This window comes from Psammomys obesus, unplaced genomic scaffold (genome assembly GCF_907164565.1).
Source record: "Psammomys obesus unplaced genomic scaffold, mPsaObe1.curated_primary_1811, whole genome shotgun sequence".
NCBI classification, from domain to species: Eukaryota; Metazoa; Chordata; class Mammalia; order Rodentia; family Muridae; genus Psammomys; species Psammomys obesus.
Genome location: NW_026591598.1, coordinates 18,432,080 through 18,454,813, shown reverse-complemented (window position 1 = coordinate 18,454,813; position 22,734 = coordinate 18,432,080). Strand labels below are relative to the sequence as shown.

Sequence of the window (22,734 nt, the reverse complement as noted above, 5' to 3'; positions counted from 1 at the left end):
GGAAGGAAGGAAGGAAGGAAGGAAGGAAGGAAGGAAGGAAAAGAAAAGAGAGGCAGGTAGGTGGGGAGAAGTGGAGGAGGAAAAGGAGCAAGACCAGTGTCTCTCATAGGCTTGCATGAAGAATCCAGTTGCCTGCACCAGGTTGGAACTCCTGGGAACCTGCATTCTCAGCAGCCCTTCCAGCAGTATGGAAAGAGGTGAGGCCAGAGAGCAGAGAAGGGCCTGGACAAAGCCCTGCGTTCCTCCCCACGGCCCATCTCCAGCCCCCCACCCCCACCCCCACCCCACCCCACCCCATCCATCCCTGATGTGCTGGCCAAGCGCCTGTAGGGACTCGCTTTCTTTCCAGCTAGAAATTAACTCCCTGGGTGCCCTGGGGTGGGAGGCACGGGTTCCCTATGCAAATATCAGAGCCCTTCCAGCCAATCCTGAAGAGGGGATTGGCTCTTCGGCCTCTGAGAAGAGGCTGGGCTTCTAGTGCTGGAGCCAATGGGCTTGCGCCTTGGGCTGGATGGGTGGGGCTGGGGACTTTTAAACCACCTTCAGGAGGACCTCTGGCTAGTGCTGGGTTTGGTGGCCAGAGCCCCCATCCTAGGCCGGTATGTCCCTGCAGAGGATTGTACGTGTGTCCCTGGAACACCCCACCAGCGCTGTGTGTGTGGTGGGCGTTGAGACCATCGTGGACATTTATGGGTAAGAGTTGGCCCTGGAGGGTCTGGGGTTCTTCATGCCGAGCCCCTGGGCCTTCACCCCCTAGGAGCTGTGTGGCTGTTCCTCAGGGGACGGGTTGGGTCTGGGTGCTTAGTCTGAGGTCTTAACCTTGGAATTCGCCAGTGTTCCAAGTGTGTCCCTTGGGTCCAAGTGCCCAAGAGTGGCTCCTTTGCTGTATCAACCAGGTTCACACGATGTTTGTCACAAAGTGCAAAGGAGGCACAGAGAGGGTGAGCCATCAGCCCAGGCATACAGTCACCAGGAGGCAAAGCTGGACTCTGAGCCCACTGCAGACTTCCCCGGAACGCCATGTCCAGCTGCTCAACCACTGGACCCCAGGGCTTCCGTTCCATCTGCACCAGCTGCTCACCACCTCTGCACTGTGCCTGCTTTATGCCAGGCTGAGCCTCTATGGCACAGGGTGGTTTGGATGGAGGGGATGTAGGAATGAGGCTGGTTCCTTAGGCTTTTGAGTCCCAGCACTGAGGCTGAGAAGAGGACAGAGTCCAAGGATGTTGGGGTCAGGGTGCCACCCCTCAAACCCTCCTGCCTGATTCTTGGATGTGGCTTCAGCACCAGGACACCAGAAGTTCCCGTGGGACTGAGTTGTCCTTGGCCAATAATGCCCCTACCCCTCCTGGGTCAGCCGAAAGGAAATCATCTCAGGATATTGTCAGATGTGCCTGAGGGGCCAAAGTTTCAAACCCTTTGACTACAAGCTTCCAGAAGTAAGCATTTAAAAAGTGGAGTGAACTTGGCTGGAAGCATAGAGGTTTGAGGCCTGAGGTGTGGAGGACAGGAAGTGAGCTGCCCGTCATGGGAAACCAGCAAGTCTGGGATGAGCTGCATACCAGGAGCTGGTGCCTGGCTGAGGGTAGGTGGGCTGTGGGCTGTGCAGGGGGCAGTTTGTGGCTTCCAAAGAAGCAGGTAGGACAGGAGGGGGTGGACACTGCCTGGCGCCATGGCCCGCTCCGGGACTGCATGCCCACGAGAGTGACTCACTGCCCAGGTGCCTTTGTGCGCATTGGGTAGATATGGCTCTGGTTTGACCCGTCCAGGGAGCTGGGGATAGCTCCTCCTCCTCCCCCTCCTCCTCCTCTCCCCCTTCTTTTCTTCTTCCTCCTCTTCCTCTCAGAGGTGGTGCCTTTGAGGATGGAGGATGGGCTGGTGAGAGGCAAGCAGCTGTTTGGGGCTGACTTGGTTGACTAGGGCCATGGTGGGTATTTACCCAGAAGATTGGGGATGGGGCAGCCGTGGATGGTGATAGGGCTCCAGTGTCTTCTAGAAGGATGTCCACACACCCCGATGGCCACTCGCCCTGGGAAATGGAGTGTCTCAGTCATTTATTCATGCACTTGTCATGGGCTTTTTGAGTGTTAGTGTATGCCCAGCCCTGGGGACTCTCAGAAGTGGAAGGAAGATGGTTGCTACCTGGGGGAGGAGTTCTAGTGTAGGCCAGGGGGCTGGCTGTCCAGTGCGGGCTGCAGAAATGACTTACGTCTTAGAAAGGGAGAGCGAGACTGGACATCTTGGAGGGCTCTTCCTGGAGCCCGGCCCTGGCCTACAAACCAGGGGCTCAGCCCTGGTTCTGGCTGGCTCATCTTGGCAAACGCTTGCCCTATAGACTCTCCGCTTCTAGCTGTGCGAGGTGGTGGGCCAGTGATATGATGGTGCACCAGGCTGTCAGTGGCCTGCACCATCCTCACTTCTTTACCCAGATAAGCGAGCTTCCTACAGCCGAAGGGTGTAGGCATCCTCACCATTTCATAGATGAGGAAAGCACGACCCAGAGAGGTCAGCCAAGGTGTCAAAGGTCACACAGCCCTTAGCACCTTAGAGAGGTAGGGGGACATGGAACTGTTTGGTCCTTCCTTCAGAGACACCTAGGAGGAGGGCGTAGATGGTTCGTAGAATATAAACCAATATAAACAGTATGCAAAGCATTCTGTTGTGGTATCCATCACCACCATCATTACCATTACCATCACCATCATTTTACGGGTCTGCACCTAGCCTGCGCAGAGTCTCAAGTGTTCCCAAACCTTCCATGCACCAGCTGGCTAGGACACAGCCCCTGAGCCCCACCAGGAGATGGAGGACTAAATGATAAAAGAGGAGTCAGCATGAGCCGAGCGATCAGAGTAGGCTTCCGGGAAGAGGAGCCTTGAAGGAGGAGGCAGGAGCGAGAACCCTCAGCAGAGCCTGACTGGCCGTGGTGAGAGGCATCCAGGAGCAGCTTCTGAGCAGCCAGGGAAGGAAGGCGAGATGCCAGGCCTCGTCTGTGCTCCTTGGCACCTGGAAGTACTTCTTCATCTTCATTTTTCATGTGCGCAGTGATGCTCAGGGGATTGAAGGCAGGTCCAGTCTATCTGTGAGACACAGGAGCTTCTGCCAGCTCCACACGGACCATTCTCGGGGCTGAGACTTCAGCCTTGGAGGCAGAGAAAGAAAGTTTGCTTCTTGGAACTTGGGAACCAGGCTGGTCCGGCGGTGCCCTCTGGGGCTCACCCACCCCTTATTCTGAATAAGGAAACTTAGGCCTGGTGGGGGCAAGGACTTACCCAGGTTCAGAAATGAGCTAAGACAGAAACCAGGCCTTGAGACCTAAACAGCCCATGATGTCCGGTGATGGGGACCCGATTCCAAAGGTCCTGTGGGGCTGGTGGAACCCCAGGGGCCCATGTGTATTCAGACGTATATATGGGAAAGGCCGGAAGAGTCGGGTCTGGTCTGCATGGCTGCAGTGGGGCAGAGGTCACGGGGTGTTTGCATGCTTCTTAGCTCTCTCAAATCAGCCCGGGTGCCTTGGCCTTGAGGAGGGAGACCCAGAACAGCCCTTGGAAAAGCCGGAAGGTGGGAGGCCATGACTGAGGTGCAGTAGGGAGGTCTTCATCAACTGGAAGCTGCCATAGCTTCCCCGAGGAAGCTTTCCTCAAGGAGCAGGTGACTGTCCCTCGACCACACCTGGTAGTGAGCTGTCACACCCACCCCGCTCTGAACTGTCTCCACTGATGTGGCACCTCTGAATCTTGTGGGAGTATACCTCTGGGGCTCAGTTGATAGAGGGCTTCCTTTACACGGTCTGGTGAAGGCCGTGGGTTTGATTCCTAGGACCGTAAAAACCAGATATGCTGGCAAATGAGGTAGAGGCTGGAGAATCAGGAGTTCAAGGTCATCCTTAGATACATTAAAAATTTCAAGGCCAGCCTGGGCTACATGAGACCCTATCAAAAAAAATTAGACCCTGCCCCCCCCCCCCCGCCACGCCACACACACACAAAAGTATTGACCAGGCTAGCTCTGAATCTCAGGTGGGGTGTGGCTGGGGTGCCTTGCAGTGGTGAAGCACACGCTTATGTTTGAGGTTGTGGGACTCATCACCAGTATCTCCCTCACTGCGGCTTGGGTCTCCCTCAAAAACAGACAGACAAAAAACCTGGCCCAGCTCATTCGCTGCGGCCCTTGGACACCGCTTCCCCAGCTGGGAGGGCAGACAACTCAAGGCACCCATGACATGCCTGATGGAGCCAGGAAAGAGCCTTGAGTTTGGTTCCTAGTGTCTCCAGGGCTGGGCCATCCTGAGACACTGGCTTCTCCTCCCTGGGCCTCAGTTTCCTGGAAGGTAACTTAATGGGTTAGCATAGAAACTGCTTGCTCTTAGGCCTCAGAGCCTCCTGGACAACAGGGCCAGCTCCTCTGACCACCCTGTGCATAGACTTGGGTAGGGGGTCTCGGAGCCACTCAGTCTTTGGAGAAGTTTCAGGGTGGTCACCAGTTTCCCGGGCCAGAGCAGAGTCGGTAGATGTGGGGTCCAGTGGGCCCAGGGTTTCCTAGGCCTAGTTGTGTGAGCAAAGCTGACAAGGAAGGGAGATCTAGGGTTCTCCTTGAAACTACCTCTCAGAGCCTGTGCTGTTTAGACTGTGGGCTCTGTCCCCACAGGCCAGCGCTGAGGGGGCTTTGTCTGTGTTTTTGTTTGTTTGTTTGTTTTGTTTTTCTGTTTTAACTATTGGAACCTCTCATCAGTTTTGTTCTGGAGGCCAGAACTGCAGCCAGAGAAGAGAGGCATCAGGTCAGTTTTGCATGGGGCTAAGGAAAGAGCTCAGCTGCAAGACCCGGAGTTGCCGATTAGCACCTGCTTGACCTCGGGCCTCCTGAGCCTCAGTTTCCCCCAAAGTGAGACGATAGTGTGGCCCTCATACTGGGGCAGCTTCATTTAATAAGATCACCAGTGTCCTTTCCACAGTGGGCAGGGGAAGAGTGGGCTGATGGGACCCGGGATGGGGTAGTCTCACCCCCAAGTCATCCTTGTACTCCCAGTGGGGACTCAGGACCAGCATTTCTAAGCAGCCCCTTTGCCGTGAGGCTCAGGCATCAGTAGCCGTCAGAAAGCCTTGACTGATGGCCAGGTCCCTGCAGTGCCACCGGCACTGGGAGTTTGGTCCACAGGTTCCGGGCACTAGACACCTGTAAGATAAATGAGCTGTCCCCATTTTCAATGGCTGCCCACTTAAAAAAAAAAAAAAGTTTCATTAATTATTTATTTGTGCATATAGAGGTCAAAGGACAAGGGTCAAGAGTCGGGTCTCTCTTTCTACCATGTTGTCCTGGGAATCAAACTCAGGTGATCAGTGGCGGCCTCACTAAGGAAGAGTGTTGCCTAACTTCCAGGAAACGGGAATCTGCTGCTTCTGACCCAGGTTCTTCCTCCAAGTAGACACCTTGGCCATCCCTACACACAGCTTTCTAAAGACTTATTTATTGATTACGTATACCATGTTCTGTCTGCATGTAAGCCTGCAAAGCAGAAGAGGGCACCAGATCTCATTAGAGATGGTTGTGAGTCACCATTCGGTTGCTGGGAATTGGAAGAGCAGCCAGTACTCCTAACCTCTGAGCCATCTCTCCAGTCTATACACAGTTTTTATGCTGGGGCATCATGGATAGGGGGTCTGGGTGCCTTCTGGCTGCCTCAGTTTACCCGGCAGGAAAATAAGGTTGTGACCTTCACTCATTGGGAGTGCCTCACACCCACACCCTCTCCTTCCATCTCCTGTCACTCTAGCTGGAGTGCAGCCCTGAGGAGGCTGTGTCCTACCCTCCAGGACTGAGGACAAGGCCAGGATTTGAACCCGGGCTTCCTGAGTGCGTCAAACACGAGTTTAATCACCTTGCTGCACCACCCCCCTTCCCACTCAAGAACCATCACTGGTTCCCCCGCTTCATTAGGATAAAATGGAAACAAGTCACCAAGGTTGAGCTCCTAAGTCTCCGGTGGGAAACCCCTTTTCCTCAGATGCATCTCAGCCGCCCCAGCTCGCCGTCAGAGCTGTCTCCATCCACCTGCAGCCTGCACCATAATTCATTTTAATAGCACCTTCCTTATCCCGGGCAGGAGTGTTCCAAGCTTTCTCTCGGCTATTAATACACTTGAGCCTCCTGGTTTCCCAAGAGGCTGGCCAAGTGGGTGTCATTATCCCACACTCTCGGTGATTTAGTCAAGGTCACCTGGCTGAAAGGGGACCCAGCTCCAAGTTCACCTGACTGCTGACTGGGCCCCGGCGTCACTGAGCCCTTGACTCTCCCAAGGCTGTAGTGTACATGCCACCTGTTCCTCCTGGCCAATTGGTCTCCAGCTTCCCGAGGGACTCCCAGCAACTCCCAGCGTGGCCTAGGGAGGGTCCAGGGAGTGACTGGGGCCTCAGAGCCAAAGAGCTGCTCATCAGGAAACTGTCAAGGCACGTTGGCCCTCTGTGGTGGACTCGGGACTGAGGGAAAGCATGGCGCTGGGTCTGCTGTGGGAATCTGACCAGCTTCCTGGGTTACTGGAAGCCAGATGCCTCTGAAAGTGGGGCTGAGATGCTCCCTGGAGTCCAAGAGAGAGCACTTCCTCCCTGGCTCAGGCTCCCACGTCTGTCTTTCTGGCTTCCTTCCTTCCTTCCTTCCTTCCTTCCTTCCTTCCTTCCTTCCTTCCTTCCTTCCTTCCTTCCTTCTTTTGTTGTTTTGTCTTACTATGTAGCTCTGGCTGTCCTGGGAACTCTCTATGTAGATCAGGCTGGCCTTGAACTCACGATAGATCCATCTGTCTCTGCCTTCCAAGTGCTGGTATTGTAAGCATGTGCCAGTATGCCCAGCCCATGTCTGTCTTTCTGATTCCATATCTGACTCCTCCATCCTTTGATTCACATGCGTACACACGTGTGTGTGTGTGGGTGTGTGGGTGTATGTGTGTGTATGTGTGTATGATTACCAGCCCCAAATGAGCTGGATGGTGATGGGATATTGGAATCTCAGCACTTAGACGCAAGAGTGCACACGGGTCTGCGTGGTCCCCGGGCTCTGCTTCCCATAGCTCGGGATGAGCGGCCAGGGTAGCTGGGGAAGGCTTCCTGGAGGAGGGCATAGGTCTCGAGCTCATGTGAGCCCCCTCACATGGCCCACACTCCCCTGTCCTCTCAGGTCGGTTCCTGAGGGCACAGACATGTTTGAGGTGTACGGGACGCCTGGCGTGGACATCTACGTGTCTGCCAGCATGGAGAGGAGCCGAGAGCGAGCTGACACCCAGCGGTGGTGCTTCAACGAAGGGCTGGAAATCATCGTGGTCATGAACTCCCCTAGCAACGACCTCAACGACAGTCACGTGAGCTCATCACCCCTGGCCCTCTTCTCATCCTTCCCTAGAGTGTCACAGCTCGGGGGGCGGGGGGCACTCGGCCTGAGGGCCACAGTGCTGGATGTGAATCCCTGTCCTGGCTGTACATCCTCAGACCTCTGAATGTCAGTCTGAAGGATGGGGCTGCTCCTGCCCTGCTTTCCGGGGAAGGGGGGATGGACCCTGGGCGTCTTCTGTTTAACCAGCCCCTATGAAAGGAGGAGTTATTGTAGTTCTGCTGTGTCGGACCTTTGTGGCCCTCTGAATCTGGTGTCTGCCCTGAGCTCAATGAGCCCATTTTTCAGAGGAAGAAACTGAGGATGAGAGAAGGTATAGCTTATCTGAAGTCACAAGTCCTGGTGAGGAGCTGAGTCAGTGAGAATCACAGAGTCCCTGGGGCTGGGCAACGGGACCTGCCAGCCTTCAGAGGCCCTTCGTGCTGCTCTGAAAATTAGGTCTCCCATCCTGAGCTCTTGGGCTCCCGTAGGACTGAGGAAGGCTGTAGGCACTCCTCCCCTCCCCTCCCCACCTTTGAAATATTGGTGCAGAACTTTGGAGCTCCCATACTGAGGGTTAGGTGGCCTCCACAGGGCCCTGACACTGTGACCCAGATGAAGGGGCATGTCAGAGCCTGGGCGGCTTGGCACGGGTATCTGCAGGGCATGTCCCAGGGAGAGGAACAGATCAAAGGGTCAGTGATTAAACTGCCTGCACCGCCTTCTCGATGCCACCACTGCTGTCCTCACCCTTAATGGTGGCTGGGAACGGAGCCTGAGCCAGCTGTGATGAGCCCCCAGCTCAGACAGGCACAGGGCATTGGCTAAGAGATGCTGGGCTCAGGTCCAGGTCGTTGTCGGTAGGACTAGAACCCGGGTCCACATGGGTACAGGACTAATGGTGCCAGCTTTACAGATGCACCAAGGTATGGGAAACCGTGACCCTGGGGAGCTTAAAGGGGAACTGACACAGGCTGTGAGGGTCCTGTTCCTGCCCACCAGGGGCCTGTCCGTATGTGACATGGGCATGTCTCTCTGCAGGTGCAAATAGCCTACCACTCCAGCCACGAGCATTTGCCCCTGGCCTATGCGGTGCTCTACCTCACCTGTGTGGGTAAGCTGGGCCGGGCTGAGGGTGTGGCCAGGGAGTCCTGCCAGGGCTGGGGATGAAAGCAGTTAGGAGCAGGGCATGCAGATCTGCAGTAGAGTAACATCCTGGCCTTTGCCCACAAACACGAACACACACACACATTCACTCACAGAGACACACATAAACACACACACACACACACACACACAAACACACACAGGCAAATATGTGGGATGAAAGGCCCGGGGAGATGGCTCAGAGGGTAAGGTGGTTGCTGAACAAGTGAGAGGATCTGAGTTCAAACTCCAGCTCCCAGGTAAGAGCCGTGCAGGGTGGCCTACATTTGTAATGCCAGCACTAGGAGGGGAATCGGGAGGACCCTGGAGTCTTGCTGGCTAACCAGGCTAGCTGAATCTTTGAGCTCCAGGAAAGCTAAGTTGGAAGCCAGGTGTGGTGACACACGCCTTTAACCCCACCCCTGGGAGGCAGAGGCAGGAGGATCTCTGTGAGTTCCAGGCCAGCCTGGGCTACATAGCGAGACTCTGTCTTAAAAATAAAAGCAAAAATTGCCACACATGCCCAACCGTGCATGGTAAATGAATAATTACAAGGAAGCGCTTGACGCAGCAATCGCTGAGTCCGGGATCCGAGCCACCCCGCCCAGTGACCCTGGCGCTGACTGTTCCCTCTACCTTCTCTATGGCTCCTGACTGAGCCCATGAGGCAGAGCCTGTGTGTAGTCTGTCAGGTGTCTCAAATCCCTTGGCACCTGTTCTTCTGAGTGGTGTGTTGGGGAGATTCAAGAAAATCACCTGAGCGCTCTCCCCACCCCCTTTAAGAACTAAGCCCATTTTAGAGGCTGGCTCTGACCCCGTAGGCACTCTAAGCACTGCACTGTTGGCGTTTGTTAAGGGATTCCAGCGGGAAAGGCAGGGGCAGGAGAGCAGATGCCGAGGCAGGCTTTCCCAGGCTGGGCAGCGAGGTGGCTGAGCCCACCCTCACACCCGTGTCCTTCTGACACCCATATCCAAGCTCACTGATACAGTCCTCAACCACCTGGGGGTGGTGCCACTGTGTCTCACACAGCAAGGGCTCGGGGGCTTCAGAACAGGTACCATCAAGAGGAGCTTCCTGAAGGGGCAAGCCTTTGATCCATTCTTCGTCTTACCCTCCCCCTGAGCCTTTCCCCCTTGCCCAAGGATGGGAAACTCCAGGGCCCAACCTCTGGGTGTCTCCTGGGGATGGCACCCACCTGCCTGGCCCAGATGGCTGAGGTGAATGCATGGTCTATCATGGAGACTCACCTCCTGCCGCCTCCCCAACAGACATCACCCTGGACTGTGACGTGAATTGTGAGGACCGACAGGACAGGAGCTTCGTGGATAAGGTGGGCTTTCTACTGCGCCTCAGACAGAGGTGGCAGGTGGTAAAGTAAAATAAAATAAAAGTCTTGCTGGGCGTTGGTGGCGAATGCCTTTAATCCCAGAACTCGGGAGGCAGAGGCCGGTGGATCTCTGAGTTCCAGGCCAGCCTGGTTTACAGAGCGAGTTCTAGGACAGCCAGGGCTACACAGAGAAACCCTGTCTCAAAAAACCTAAATAAATAAATAAATAAATAAATAAATAAATGCCACATTGTAAATGTCTTAGACCTTGTGACCTACCCTTCTTTGAAGCAGCCACTTAGTGCATAAACTAATCATGAGACTGTGTCCCAATAAAACTTTACTGATGAATACAGGTAGCAAGCAGATTCGTCTCAGAGGTAATAAATGTGAGGACCGAGATCTGGGTGGAAAGAGCAGCCTGCTGTACAAGACACGATTAAAGGTCTTTCGTGCGGTCTTGGTGCCGCTGATGCTTCTTGAGCAGGGCTGCTTCAGCGAAGGGTGGACCCCTCACAGGACAGTGTAACGGCTCAGGAGGCTGGCCAGCGAGTACTGAGTGGGAGCCTGGCCGGAGCCTGTTGCCAGCTGTGTTTTCTCACCGACAGAGGCAGTGGGTGTGGGGCCCTGACGGGTATGGAGCTATCCTGCTGGTGAACTGTGACCGGGACGACGTGAGCTCTAACGCCCAAGATAACTGTGATGAACATGTGCACTGCCTGCAAGGTGAGCATGCTGGGGCGGCGCATCTCCAGGCACCCAGGGTCCCTCCTCAGTTACCCCACAGGGGCCCCCACCCCAAAGTGGGGCTCTGAAGGCGGGCAGGGGAGGGGCAGAATTCACTGTGAGACTCCTCAGAGTGCAGCCCAGGCTGGTAGCTGCCTCTCCTGGCATCCCCAGCGCTTGTGGCGCTCCCCCCAGCATTCTCTTCCTACAGGAGAGGAGGGGCTGCTAGCATTGTTTGAGTACCTACTGTGTGCAAAGCCTTCCCCTCCCAAGATCTTTAGTCATGCAAGGGGGTACGTGTTGTTACCCCAGTCCAGAGAGGAGGGTGCTGAGGCTCACAGGTCAGGAGGGTCCCCCGAATTGCACATCCAGTCTGTGGGCTGCCGACCCCTTCCCACTGGATCTCTGACCTGTGTGGCTTGCTCAGTGAGGTGCCCAAGTGGCCTTCAACTCTGCTCCGGGATGAGGATGCGTGGGCCGCATAGAGGACAGGAAGCAGGGCAGTGTCCGTGTGCACACGCCTCTCTCGTCCACACCACTGGGCTCTAGCCTCTCCGTGAGCTGAGGCTGGGAGTCCCGGCCCCTGACACCCTTGTGGAGCAGCTGTCAGTCAGCATCCTCTGTCTGGCTTCACAGATCTGGAAGATATGTCCCTCATGGTCCTTCGGACCCAGGGCCCTGAAGCCCTCTTTGACGACCACAAACTTATCCTGCACACGTCGAGCTGTGATGCGGAGCGGGCACGGGTTTTCCATGTCTGTGGTAAGTGTGTGCCGAGCACTTACCAGGGTCCATGGGCAGATGTGCCTCTCAGCCGGGTTCGGCTGATGCCCTGGGCATCAATGCAGTCAGAGGTGGGGACTGGTTGGTCTCTCTCTCTCTCTCTCTCCCTTTCTTTCTTCCTCCCTCCCTTCCTCCCTCCCTCCCTCCCTCCCTCTCCCTCCTCCTTCCTTCCTTCCCTTATTGTATATGTGCATATAGTTTGAAGCCTCAGCTGTCACTCCTCAGGCACTGTCTTTTTGTTCTTGTTTTGTTCTGTTTGAGACAGAGTCCCTCGCCAACTTTTTAAGCATGGGCTCTGGGCACAGAAGTTGGGTGGGTCCTCGAGCTTGTACATCAAGCACTTTTTCGACTGTGCCATCATCCCTGTAGCTGGTAGAATGGGTTTCTGCACTCCCACCCCGGAAGTGGGCTTCCTTCCTTCCTTCCTTCCTTCCTTCCTTCCTTCCTTCCTTCCTTCCTTCTTTCTTTCTTTCTTTCTTTATTCCCCCCACCACCACACACACAGACAAGGTTTCTCTGTGTAGCTCTGGCTGTCCTATAACTTACTTTGTAGACCAGGCTATCCTCAAACTCAGAGATCCGCCTGCTTCTGCCTACCAAGTGCTGGTATTAAAGGCTCACCGCCAGGCCTGGTGACATGTTTAATTTTGATTGGGCATGTTAATTAGGTGAGCCAAAGGAGGCCTTTGATTGCTGGACTTCAGTACTTCCATAGCTGGATCTTAGGAGTCAGCGTCAGGAGGAGGAAGTAGCTAAATAGTGGTGCGTGTGGACATCCTTGTATACAGGCGCAGGTGTTCATGGAGGCCAGGAGAGGGGATCAGGTCCGCTGGAGCTGGAGTTACAGGTGGTTGGAGCCTTCCAGCATGGGCGCAGGGCCTGTGAGCAGCAAGCCCTCTTAGCCACTGAGCTGTTTCTCCAGCTTCTGTCTGCATATTCCCATAGGGAAGATGGCTGGAGGTACATGATGCATTAGGGTGAACCTCGTCTCTTAGAAAAGAGTGCCCTTCCCCACTGTGCCCTTTTCCTCCTTGCTGGCGGTAGGAGATGAAGGGCTGTTTGCCTTGCGGCTGGGTGAAAGGGCTCAGCTCTCCCGAGATGTTCACATCTCCTGAGCAGCCCAAGCGTCAGGGCCGTTTCCTCTTCCCGTAGGTCCGGAGGATTCCTGTGAGGCCTATAGGTGTGCTCTGGGCCCGGACAGGATGTCATACGAGGTACCCCGCCTGAGCGGCTATGAGGAGCGCTTCTTCGTGGAGGGCCTCTCCTTCCCTGACGCTGGCTTCTCGGGACTCATCTCTTTCCATGTCACCCTGCTGGATGACTCCAATGAGGTAAGGGTGGCCAGGCAGAGGGTGAGGAGAATGTTCTGTTCCAGGAAGATTTGGGCACTGTTGGAATTAAGGGCCTCACGCTCTCTCATGACCCTACGGGTCATCTCCATCCTTTAGAAAAGCCAAGGGATTATTGGCATATACCTCCATGCCCTCTCTATGCAGTGGTGGGGACAGAACCCATGACTTTTCGAATGCTAGGCAAGCACTCTACCAGATGAGCTTCAGCCACAGCCCAAACCAGGGTGGTTCTTGAGGACCCTAGGGGAGGGGCTTCAGAGTACCCGAAGTCCTGTCCAGCCACTGGACCCTCGAGTCCCGCTCTCTTTGTCTTGGCCCTCCTGCGAAGGACTTCTCCGAGACCCCGATCTTCACTGACACGGTGGTGTTCCGAGTGGCGCCCTGGATCATGACGCCCAGCACCCTGCCGCCCCTGGAGGTGTACGTGTGCCGGTGAGTGTGGGTGGCGTCCTCGCCCTGGAGTTGTCGCTGTTCCTGGGTCCTGGCTCTGAGTGCCCCCTCCTCCCCGACCGCTCGCAGGGTGAGGAATAACACGCGCTTTGTGGAAGCTGTGGAGGAGCTGGCCAGGAAGGCGGGCTGCAGGCTTACCATCTGTCCTCAGGCAGAGAACAGAAACGACCGCTGGATCCAGGTAACCCAGCAACACCATCCTGCAAGGAGATACCGGGGCTCCCTGACTCCAGACAGAGTTCTCATCCCAAAATCCCTCAGGCAGCCGGGCTGCTGCCTGCGTGAGGTGGCAGAGGCCATGCACTTAGCAGCCGAGCTAAAAGGGGATGTTAGGCAGCATCTGGAGATGTTGTGGTTGAGGGGGAAGGACTGGCCATTAGCACCTACAGTCCCATAGTGTCACCAAAACTTTGGTAAACCCCACAGGGTACAGTCTGCTCCAGTGTGTCGATGGCAAGGGGCTGGGAAGTCCCGCTGTGCTGAGTAACTGCTCCAGGACCCCTGGAGGCCGGCATGTAAAGGATTAGCAGCGTGCCAGAGGGGGCTGGAGGAGGCCTTACTGTCCTGAGAAGGAAATGGATGGGGGGGGGGGGGGAGGAGGTCGTTCCAGGGTGTGGGACTTCTAGTGGAAAGCCCTAGGGGAGGATCCTCAAAGGAAAAGGCGGGAGGATGGAGAGGCTAGGGAAGGGGCCTCGTGTGAGCTGGACTCGCTGACCCTGGGAATGTGGGGACTCTTCCCTGCTGCTTCCCAGGCGCTTTCCACCCCACCCCCAGGCCCTGCACAGCGTCATCTTCTCCGGCCTCTTGTAAGCACCCCTGGGTGTTTGCTGATGAGCTCATGCAATGAGTGCCCACTGTGCTGACAAAGGCAGTGCGGGAACTCAGAACTGCCAGTCACCCGGTGAGGGGGGAGGGGAGTCCTGCATGTTCGAAGGCCCAGGGGTAGGTGGGATTAGAGGAGTTGGTGTTCATAAAGAGCCCAGGGCCTGGCACACAGCAGGCTGCTGTCTCGCTGTGCCATCATGCATTCTGGGCTGTTGTTTCCTTGTGCATTCTGAGGAGGAGACATCCCTGTCTCTGAGGTCCATCATGCTAACTTCATGACTAGCCTGGAGGCCATGGGAGCGGACGCATGCTCAGTGGGTGGCCCTGTGTGTTGAACCCGGGCCACTCTGCATCTATCTCTGTACCCACCCTGTCCTGTCCCAGCACAGGCACACCCCAGAGTCTGTAGTCTCCTGTGTTCCCACGTGACTCCCGTAGTCTCATAGACAACCAAGCCCCAGCCCATTCTCTTCGATGGCTCCCCACCTCCAAGGCCCGAGAATGCTCCACCCCTAGGAGCCGGCCTCCCTGAGAGCCTCAGTGCCCAGCACTAGGGGGCGCTACTGGCCGTCCACAGCTATGGTCTCTCTCTCCCCATTGGCAGGATGAGATGGAGCTGGGCTACATTCAGGCACCGCACAAGACATTGCCGGTGGTCTTTGATTCCCCAAGGAATGGGGAGCTGCAGGGCTTCCCTTACAAAAGGATTCTGGTAAGTGGGGGGCATGGCGTCCCTGGGGATGAACACATCCCCAGGGGACACCGAGGTGAACAGGGAATAGCCCTCGGAAGCTTGTTCTGTGGGCCAGAGCAGGCTGGCCAGTGACTGTCGGAGAGAGGGCCAGTGGCGTTTGTGAAGAGGTGAGGAGGGTCTTACGGCGTAAGCCTATCCCACACTTTATATGGGATAGACTTATGTTGATATGTCCATTTATCTGTGCCTCCAATGAGACAGAGTACTGTGTGTTTTTATTTGCTGGCGAGTGGGGGAGGCGGGTCCACAGCTGGCAGAACCTGAGGGCCCTGATATCAGAGCATCTGGCTGTCACTCCCAGGCTGTGTGATACTGTCAGACTTAACGTCCCTCTCAGGGCCTCTATTTCCTCAACTGCAGAAATAGCTTCACGGGCATTTATGAAGGAAGCCTGGCATTGTCACGGTGATGGCTGCCTGCCGAGGAGGGAGCCTGGAGTTCTGTGAGCGTGTGCTGGCTCTTAGGATAAACAGACTGAGGGTGAACGGAGAGGACCCCTGAGCACAGAGGGGAGACCCCTTTAAGCTCCATAAGGGATGGGTTCCTCACTGGGTCACTGGATCACATGGCATCAGTTGGCCCTCAGTGATGTCTGAATTCCTTCAGAGAGACTATGAGGTCCCTCACCAGTCTCTGGTACCCTTGGGCTGGACTTGACAGGAGGGCCCGTGGAGTTCAAGGAGCCTGTTGAATGTCTAATGGGGGCGGGGGGGGGGGGGGGAGTAGAGCTTGTGACAGGCAAAATGACACCGGCCTGACAGGTACACCACGGCCCTGGGGACTGACTGCTTCCCAACTTTGGTCCTTTGCACATGTGACATAAAAACCAGGTCCATGGGCTGGAGATTCGCTCAGAGGTTAAGCACACTGACTGTTCTTCCAAAAGTCCTGAGTTCAATTCCCAGCAACCACATGGTGGCTCACAATCATCTTTAATGATAATGAGATAATGAGATCTGGTGCCCTCTTCTGGCGTGCAGGCAGAATGCTATATAAATAATAAACAAATAAATTAAAAAAAAAAAAATCAGATCCCATGTCTGACCCAGTATTCTCATCTGAAGAATGGGAGGCTGCTCCCATCCCATCTTTTAAGAGCTCGGAGCCCATTACATGAGTTCATGCTCTTCCTGTTACTCTGCCCCTGCCTGACTCAGTTTCCCCCACCAGGGTCCAGATTTCGGCTACGTGACTCGGGAACCTCGAGACAGTTCTGTGAGTGGCCTGGACTCTTTCGGCAACCTGGAGGTCAGCCCGCCGGTGGTGGCCAATGGGAAGGAGTACCCCCTGGGGAGGATCCTCATTGGGGGCAACCTGCCCGGGTGAGAGGTTCTGGGTGGTGATGGTGGTGGTGGGCCTGGGGGAGGTCCGCCTGGCGTTCAGGCGGCAGGTGCTGCGGATAGCTGCCCTCCGGACATTCCATTTCTTCTGGAGCGCGTGTTCAGTTTGGTGTCTTTTCCTAACCCCTGCCCAGGTCGAGAGGCCGCAGGGTCACCCAGGTGGTGCGAAACTTCCTCCATGCCCAGAAGGTGCAGCCCCTGGTGGAGCTCTTTGTGGACTGGCTGGCTGTGGGCCACGTGGATGAGTTTCTGAGCTTTGTCCCTGCTCCAGACGGGAAGGTAAGGACCTGTGGGCCTGCCTGGGCAGCCTTGAGAGTTTGGGGCCAGTGGGCACACAAGGCCGTGAGCTCAGCTGTGCCTGCTCTCCACACACAGGGCTTCCGGCTCCTCCTGGCCAGCCCCGCCGCCTGCTTCAGGCTGTTCCAGGAAAAACAGAAATGGGGCCATGGCAGGGCCCTTCTTTTCGAGGGGGTCATTGGTGAGTAAAAGTGTCAAGTCACCCCCCCAAAAAAAAACAATGTATTATCTCTTTCCTGAAGTGAGCACACCATGACTTCCAAAAGGAATGAGCATTCTAAAACTAGATGGTACCCCCAAAATTCAGGACTGCTTTCTCCTGATGTGACACCCTGTGTCACCGGTGACCACCCGCTATGGTGGGGGCGGGGCTGTGGCAGCTGCAGGGCAAGGGGTGTGGAGAAGGTGAGAGCAAGGGTGTGGCCAGGGATGTCCCATCAGGCCTCTGCTCAGAAGGTCCCGGAGTCCAGGGTCAGTGTTCTTTGGTGGCTGGTTTGGAGTGTGGATGAGTTGTTAAGTGGAATCTAACAGATCTATGAACCTCCATCGCCGGCCTTCTGTCCCCCTAGAACGGGCTCTCTGCCATCCTCTACCTTGCTCTCTGAAGCCCCAGCTGCCATGTCTTCTATCCCCGGCCATCACAGAATGTAGTTGCTGTCCTCACCTGCGATAGAGACCGGGCTTGGGGAGGCGCCCACAGCCTGGCATCTACTGCCCTTGCCCTTCAGGGGCAGCTGAAGGGCAACTTGGTGGGAGGTTGTTTTTTGGTTTTTGTTCTGTTGTTGTTTGTTTTGTTTTGTTTGAATGAAAAGCCTGTGTTTCACTGTTCAGTGGAGCAGTTTGATGGGCAGGGTGGGCTGGACTACAGCTGGGCATGTGCAGGCCTGAAACCCCAGTCCTCAGGATAGTCAGGAGAAATGCAGGTGTGCGGCTAGCCTGTGCTACACAGTGAGAGCCTGGCTCGCTAAACCAAAACCTAAATAAAATAAAGTCCTTTTTGGCACTAAAGTCCTAGATTCTCTTGGCCACATGGGAGGCGGAGGACGCCCTGGCTCCAATCTGCGCCCAAGTCCCCTGCCCCCAGCACAGCACAGGGGCCAGAAAATAAACCAGCAGCTGTGTTCCCTAAGCCATTGCTCCAGAGGGACCCTAGTGAGGTTTCTTTGAACCTATATTCCATCTTAAAAGACCCTTAGGCCCAGATTCTGTGCCAGGGATGGACAGGGAGGAGTGGCTTTTGGTCACCCCTGGGGACCTTTTCACAGTGAGCAATGGGGAGGTGGTGCGGCATAGTCCATCCTGTCCGGCTAGGAAGGGCTGTAGCGTGGCATGCCAATGTCAGCCACGAGCAGCGCGCGCACACACACACACACACACACACACACACACACACACACACACGCAGACACTCCAGGCTGCTGTGGCTTATTAAGAGCAGGAGTGTCAGGCCCTGGGTTTGGGGTATCCCGGGCTTATCCTGATGATCCTGACAGGCCCCTGGGAGGAGGGAAGCTGAGGGGAGGGTCTGCTGTCGGTTGAGGCTTGGAGGCAGAAGGTGCTGGCCCCGGGGCCTCGCAGCCGATGCCGAGGAACTGGCCTGTGAGAGGCTGTCTGCCTCCAGGTGGGGACATGACCTACAGCTGTATGTTTAGGTCAAAGGGGCCCTTTCCTGCCCCGCCAGCCCTCAGAGGCTCAGGGCTCACACCCTTACTTTTTCCAAGTTAAGGGAAGGTCTAGAAGCCCTTTACGAGCATCCAGCTCCCAGTTAACCCCCCAAAACCTTTGCTGAATGGAAGTAGTTCTCAACCTGTGGGTCTCGACCCCCATGGGAGGCACCTATCATGTGTTTGCATTATGATTCATCAGTAATGATTCATAACAGTATCAAAATTACTGTTGATGAAGTACCAACGAAATAATTTTATGGTTGGAGGGGTCACAACATGAGTAACTGTATAAAGGGTTTGCAGCGTTCAGAAGGCTGAGGACCACTGCTGTGTGACCTTGGGTTAGTCACCTGACCACTCTGAGCCTCAGTTTCCTTGAGGGCCACATAGTTAGGGTTTGGCCAGCTGGCAGCTGGGACAACTGGAGCCATTAGCTCCTACACCCCCTCCCACAGCCAGCCCTGTTTCCATGGCCTCCACTGGGCAGGCAGGAAGACCAGGCCTGAAGTTGCTCCTAAATAGCAAGCCGAAGTCTGTTGGTATGGACTCCTAGTACCTGCTGGTTCACTGCCTAGAGAACCTATAAACACTGGCCCTGGGGTGAGAGCCAAGGCCATCAACAGACCCAGTCTTCCCCTCCCCCAACCTCCCTTTCCCAAGAAACTGAAGGGAGAGAGGAATCCCTACCAGGTGCCCTGAGGCAGCTGTTAGTCCCAATTAGGTATTACCACCTCCAGGGAACTCAAATAAAACCCTGCAGTTCCTTGTGCCCTCTTCTTCCTCTGGAGGTGCCCATTGGCCAGGCCAATCCCCACAGGTGCTGCCACCCCCGCCCAGGAGAGTCTCGGAGCCACTGATTCCTCCAGAGACCAGCAGCTGTGAACTTGAACTCTGGTCCCCAGATCAGGAGGCCCTCCCGTGGCCTTGTGCTAGCCCCCCAGGCCTCTCTGGGCCTTGTGCTAGCCCCCAGGCCTCTCCGTCTCTTTCACAGGTGACAGGCGGGTCAAGACCATCTCCATCAATCAGGTCCTTTCCAACCAGAACCTTATCAACTTTAATAAGTTTGCACAGGTACAAAGGCCATGGGGCCGTGGGTAGGAGGTGGGTGTGGATGGGGCTGGGGTCCAGGCCAGGGCCCACAGTCCACCAAAGGTTGGTCATGTGGAAACAGACCCGGACCCTCCTTTAACCTGGGAGAAGTAAGGGTGTGAGCCTGTCTGCATCTGAGAAACACAGGCAGCTGTAAGCACTGAGATAGATGTAACTCGGCCCCAGGAAGGATGTCAGAGTCTGCAGTGAGGGTATTGACTGTCATGCCCCTGCAGTTGGGACTGTGTGAAAACACAAATGAGGAAAGGATCAGGGAAAACCACTGGCGAAGGCACTGCAACCCACGAAGCCAGAGGGTGGCAGGGGAGGTGGCGAGAAGGGGGCAGATGGGGACAGACTGAAATGGCACAGTTGGGTGTGGAGTGGAACGAAAGAAGATGTGGGAGTAACAGTGAGGCTGTGGCCAACAGCCCAGTGCAGAGTGGTTTTAGACCTGAAGAACTTAGGGAAGTCTACATTAGGACGTTACCTTTGGCCTGGGGATCCAATGCCCTCTGCTGGCCTCCGTGGGTATTGTGCACACATGCACATACACGCACTTACTGATAACATATCTTAAGCCACCACACGTGGAATGCAGTCACTAAGTCAGGGTTTCGGATAGCATGTTCTCAGTGTTGGCTCAGGGTTAGCTAGTGAGACAGGACATGGAGGGTGGGATCTAGGCAGGTGGGGTTTGTAGAGTTGGTGGTGGGCACTTGAGCACCTGCCTCAGCCACGCTGCTGAGGTCTCTCCAGTGTGGTCCCCGGCCTACCTGCAGAGCTGCATTGACTGGAACCGTGAGGTGCTGAAGCGGGAGCTGGGTCTGGCCGACTGTGACATCATCGACATCCCGCAACTCTTCAAGGCGGAGAGGAGGAAGGCCGTGGCGTTCTTCCCCGACTTGGTGAGGTCCTCACCCAGCACCTGGGCTTTCTCAGACGAGGCTGTTGGGTCTCACTTCAGAGGGAGGGCATTTGACTGCCTTCGCGTGTGGAATTGCGGTGACCAGAGATGGTGGTGGGGAGGATCAGGGTCCCAGGCTGTGCAGGCTGATGCCATGCCTTCCTGTGGCCACCCATGGGGGAAGGGACATCTGAGGGCATGAAAAAAGGTTGCACGGGATCATGTGTGCAGATCACGTGACCTCACCCAGGAACTGAAGGGGTTCTGCCCTGGTTTGGTCCTCCCAGCTCTCTGCTGCCCACAACACACACAAGCATGTGTCCCGTGGGGAACAGAGATGGCTGGGAGTGGTCCCTGTTCTCCAGTGAGGGGACCATCTCCTCCTGACTCTGAGGATGTGTCCCAGCTTTCTCTCTGCTGTCTGTAAACCTTAAGGGTGCATATCAGACACCCCAACACTTGGAGCTCCCCTCAAGAGTCCTGACTGACAGGGAGGGTCATGGCTGCCTTCTAACATACTGCTGGGGGTGGGTTACCATTGCTGCCTGGTCACCACCTGGCCTCTCTGCTCACCATCCGCAGGGCCCGTATCCACTGTATCCTAACCCTGACCCAGCCCTCCTTTCCTTCCCTCTCTGGCTTTTTGCCCTTGCTTGCAAAGCCTTTCTCTGCTTCCCTTCCTTCCTGCACACTTGGGGCAGCTTTGTAATTAATGTGCTGTGCTCCCGGAAGTTTGTGCAAGGGCTGAGGTTCTTGTGTTGGCCAGAAACAGAGGCCCACCCAAGCTGGCTCGGCCAGCTGCAGCTTTGACACAAGGCCACTGTGACATCTGAGGGTGGGGACAGCTGTGGCAAGCCTTTAGCATGGCCTGGAGCTCTCCCTTTTCTGTGTCCACACCATTTCCTCGGCTTGTTTCCCCTCCCCCACCTCTGTCTCTCCTTTGCTGTTCTTGGTTACTCTCCTGCTGCTGTGACAAAGCACCCTGACCAAGGCAGGATCTAGAAGAAAACATTCAATGGGGGCTTACAGTTTTCGAGGGTGGGTCCATGGCCTCCGTGACAAGGAGCATGGTGGCAGGCAGGCAGGCATGTCCCGGAGCAGTAGCTGAGTGTTTACATCTGAACCGCAAGCGTGAGGCGGATAGAGTTAATCGTGTGGGCCTTTTGAAACCTCACAGCCCACCCCCAGTGACACACCTTCTCCAACAAGGCCACGCCTCCTAACCCTTCCCAAACAGTTCTACCAGCCGGGGACCAAGCATTCATATATGTGAGCCTATGGAGCCCATGCTCATTTAAATGACCACAATGAACACAGGCATGAGAGGCGGGTCCTGTATAGACAAAAACTGAAAGTCCTCCCAAGTCAACTCTAACTTCCTGGGAGACAGAATCTGATCAATTCGTCCTGGCCAGCTGTTCAACTTGGTCCAATCAGAGATAGCCTAGAAGGTTAGGGTTTGGTTGCACAAGCACGGCAGCCACCAACAGGCCACCAGTGAGGAGCACGGTGGCTGTGGAAGTCGCAGGGCTGGGCTGGGCAGATGCGGTCGGCAGGAGTCTGATCCCCTGCTGCTCTCCAGCCAGCAAGCAGAGATGTTCCAGGCTGCCTGGAGACAAGCCCGGACTGTCCTGGGGCCTCCAGGGTGGGAAGGTGATGTTGCCGTCCTGATTCTGACCTGGGTCCCTGCTTTCCCGCAGGTGAACATGCTGGTGCTGGGCAAGCACCTGGGCATCCCCAAGCCCTTCGGGCCCATCGTCAATGGCCGCTGCTGCCTGGAGGAGAAGGTGCGCTCCCTGCTGGAGCCGCTGGGCCTGCACTGCACCTTCATCGATGACTTCACACCCTACCACATGCTGCACGGGGAGGTTCACTGTGGCACCAACGTGCGCCGGGAGCCCTTCGCCTTCAAGTGGTGGCACATGGCACCCTGAGCCACCACCCATCCCCCACCCTTCCCCTGGGATGGGACGTGGGCCCAGTGGCAGATGGAGACTGAGACAGACCCCAGAGCAACTAACACTAAGAGATTGCCAGTCTCTAGACTGAGTGCCCAGGGTGACCCATGCTCCTCAGAAGCCTCTCTCGAGGTGCCCGAATTCTTCTGCAGCCTGTCTTGTTCCCAGACATGAATCCTCTTGATGCCCCTCAAGGAAGGGCCTCGTGTCTAAAGGTCTCTCATGTGGATGAATGTTAATGGTGGGGACACCCCAAAATAGCATCCCCACACAGTCCAAAATGCTTCTGTCTGTGGGTAAATCCACTCAGGAGTCTAGAAGCATTGCTACATTATCTCGTCAGCGCCTTGACCTGTACTTCCTGTGGCGGAAAGTCTGGGGGTTCTGTTTTGGCCAATTACAGCTTTTGGTTGGAAAGTCATTGTGTTCCACATGGACAAGAGAGAGTCTACCCATCCCACCTCCCAGGAAACACCCCGGGGTCCATTCAGGTCAAAGTGTGACCACCATTCCCCATATAAGCTCCTGGCAAGGACTGGAGCTCTGCCCCACCCAGCCTGAGCTGCCACACAGTGGGTGCTTCTGTGAGCTATCACACAGTAGGTGCCTCTGTGAGCTGCCACACAGTGGGTGCCTGTACATGCTTTTGGAATGGCAGCTATCTCTTAGCCTTCCAAGCTCCCCATCATCTGAGGCCTGGGTATCTGGTTGTCCAAACCCTCTTGGATGTGATATGACTGGATGGCTGTTGAAGCT

General features: G+C 55.8%; 1 protein-coding gene across 1 annotated transcript; it reads left to right on the top strand.

Moving 5' to 3' along the window:
- Window positions 1-601: 601 nt before the first annotated feature.
- Padi3 (peptidyl arginine deiminase 3) lies at window positions 602-21,954 on the top strand. The gene is made up of 16 exons (XM_055611296.1): window positions 602-693; window positions 7,168-7,348; window positions 8,398-8,470; window positions 9,772-9,833; window positions 10,439-10,556; window positions 11,193-11,318; window positions 12,492-12,670; window positions 13,020-13,123; window positions 13,211-13,322; window positions 14,571-14,678; window positions 15,891-16,042; window positions 16,195-16,339; window positions 16,436-16,538; window positions 19,016-19,095; window positions 19,896-20,021; window positions 21,721-21,954. The coding sequence occupies exons 1-16, from the start codon at window positions 602-604 to the stop codon at window positions 21,952-21,954; spliced, it is 1,995 nt and encodes a 664-aa protein (XP_055467271.1).
- Window positions 21,955-22,734: the final 780 nt, after the last annotated feature.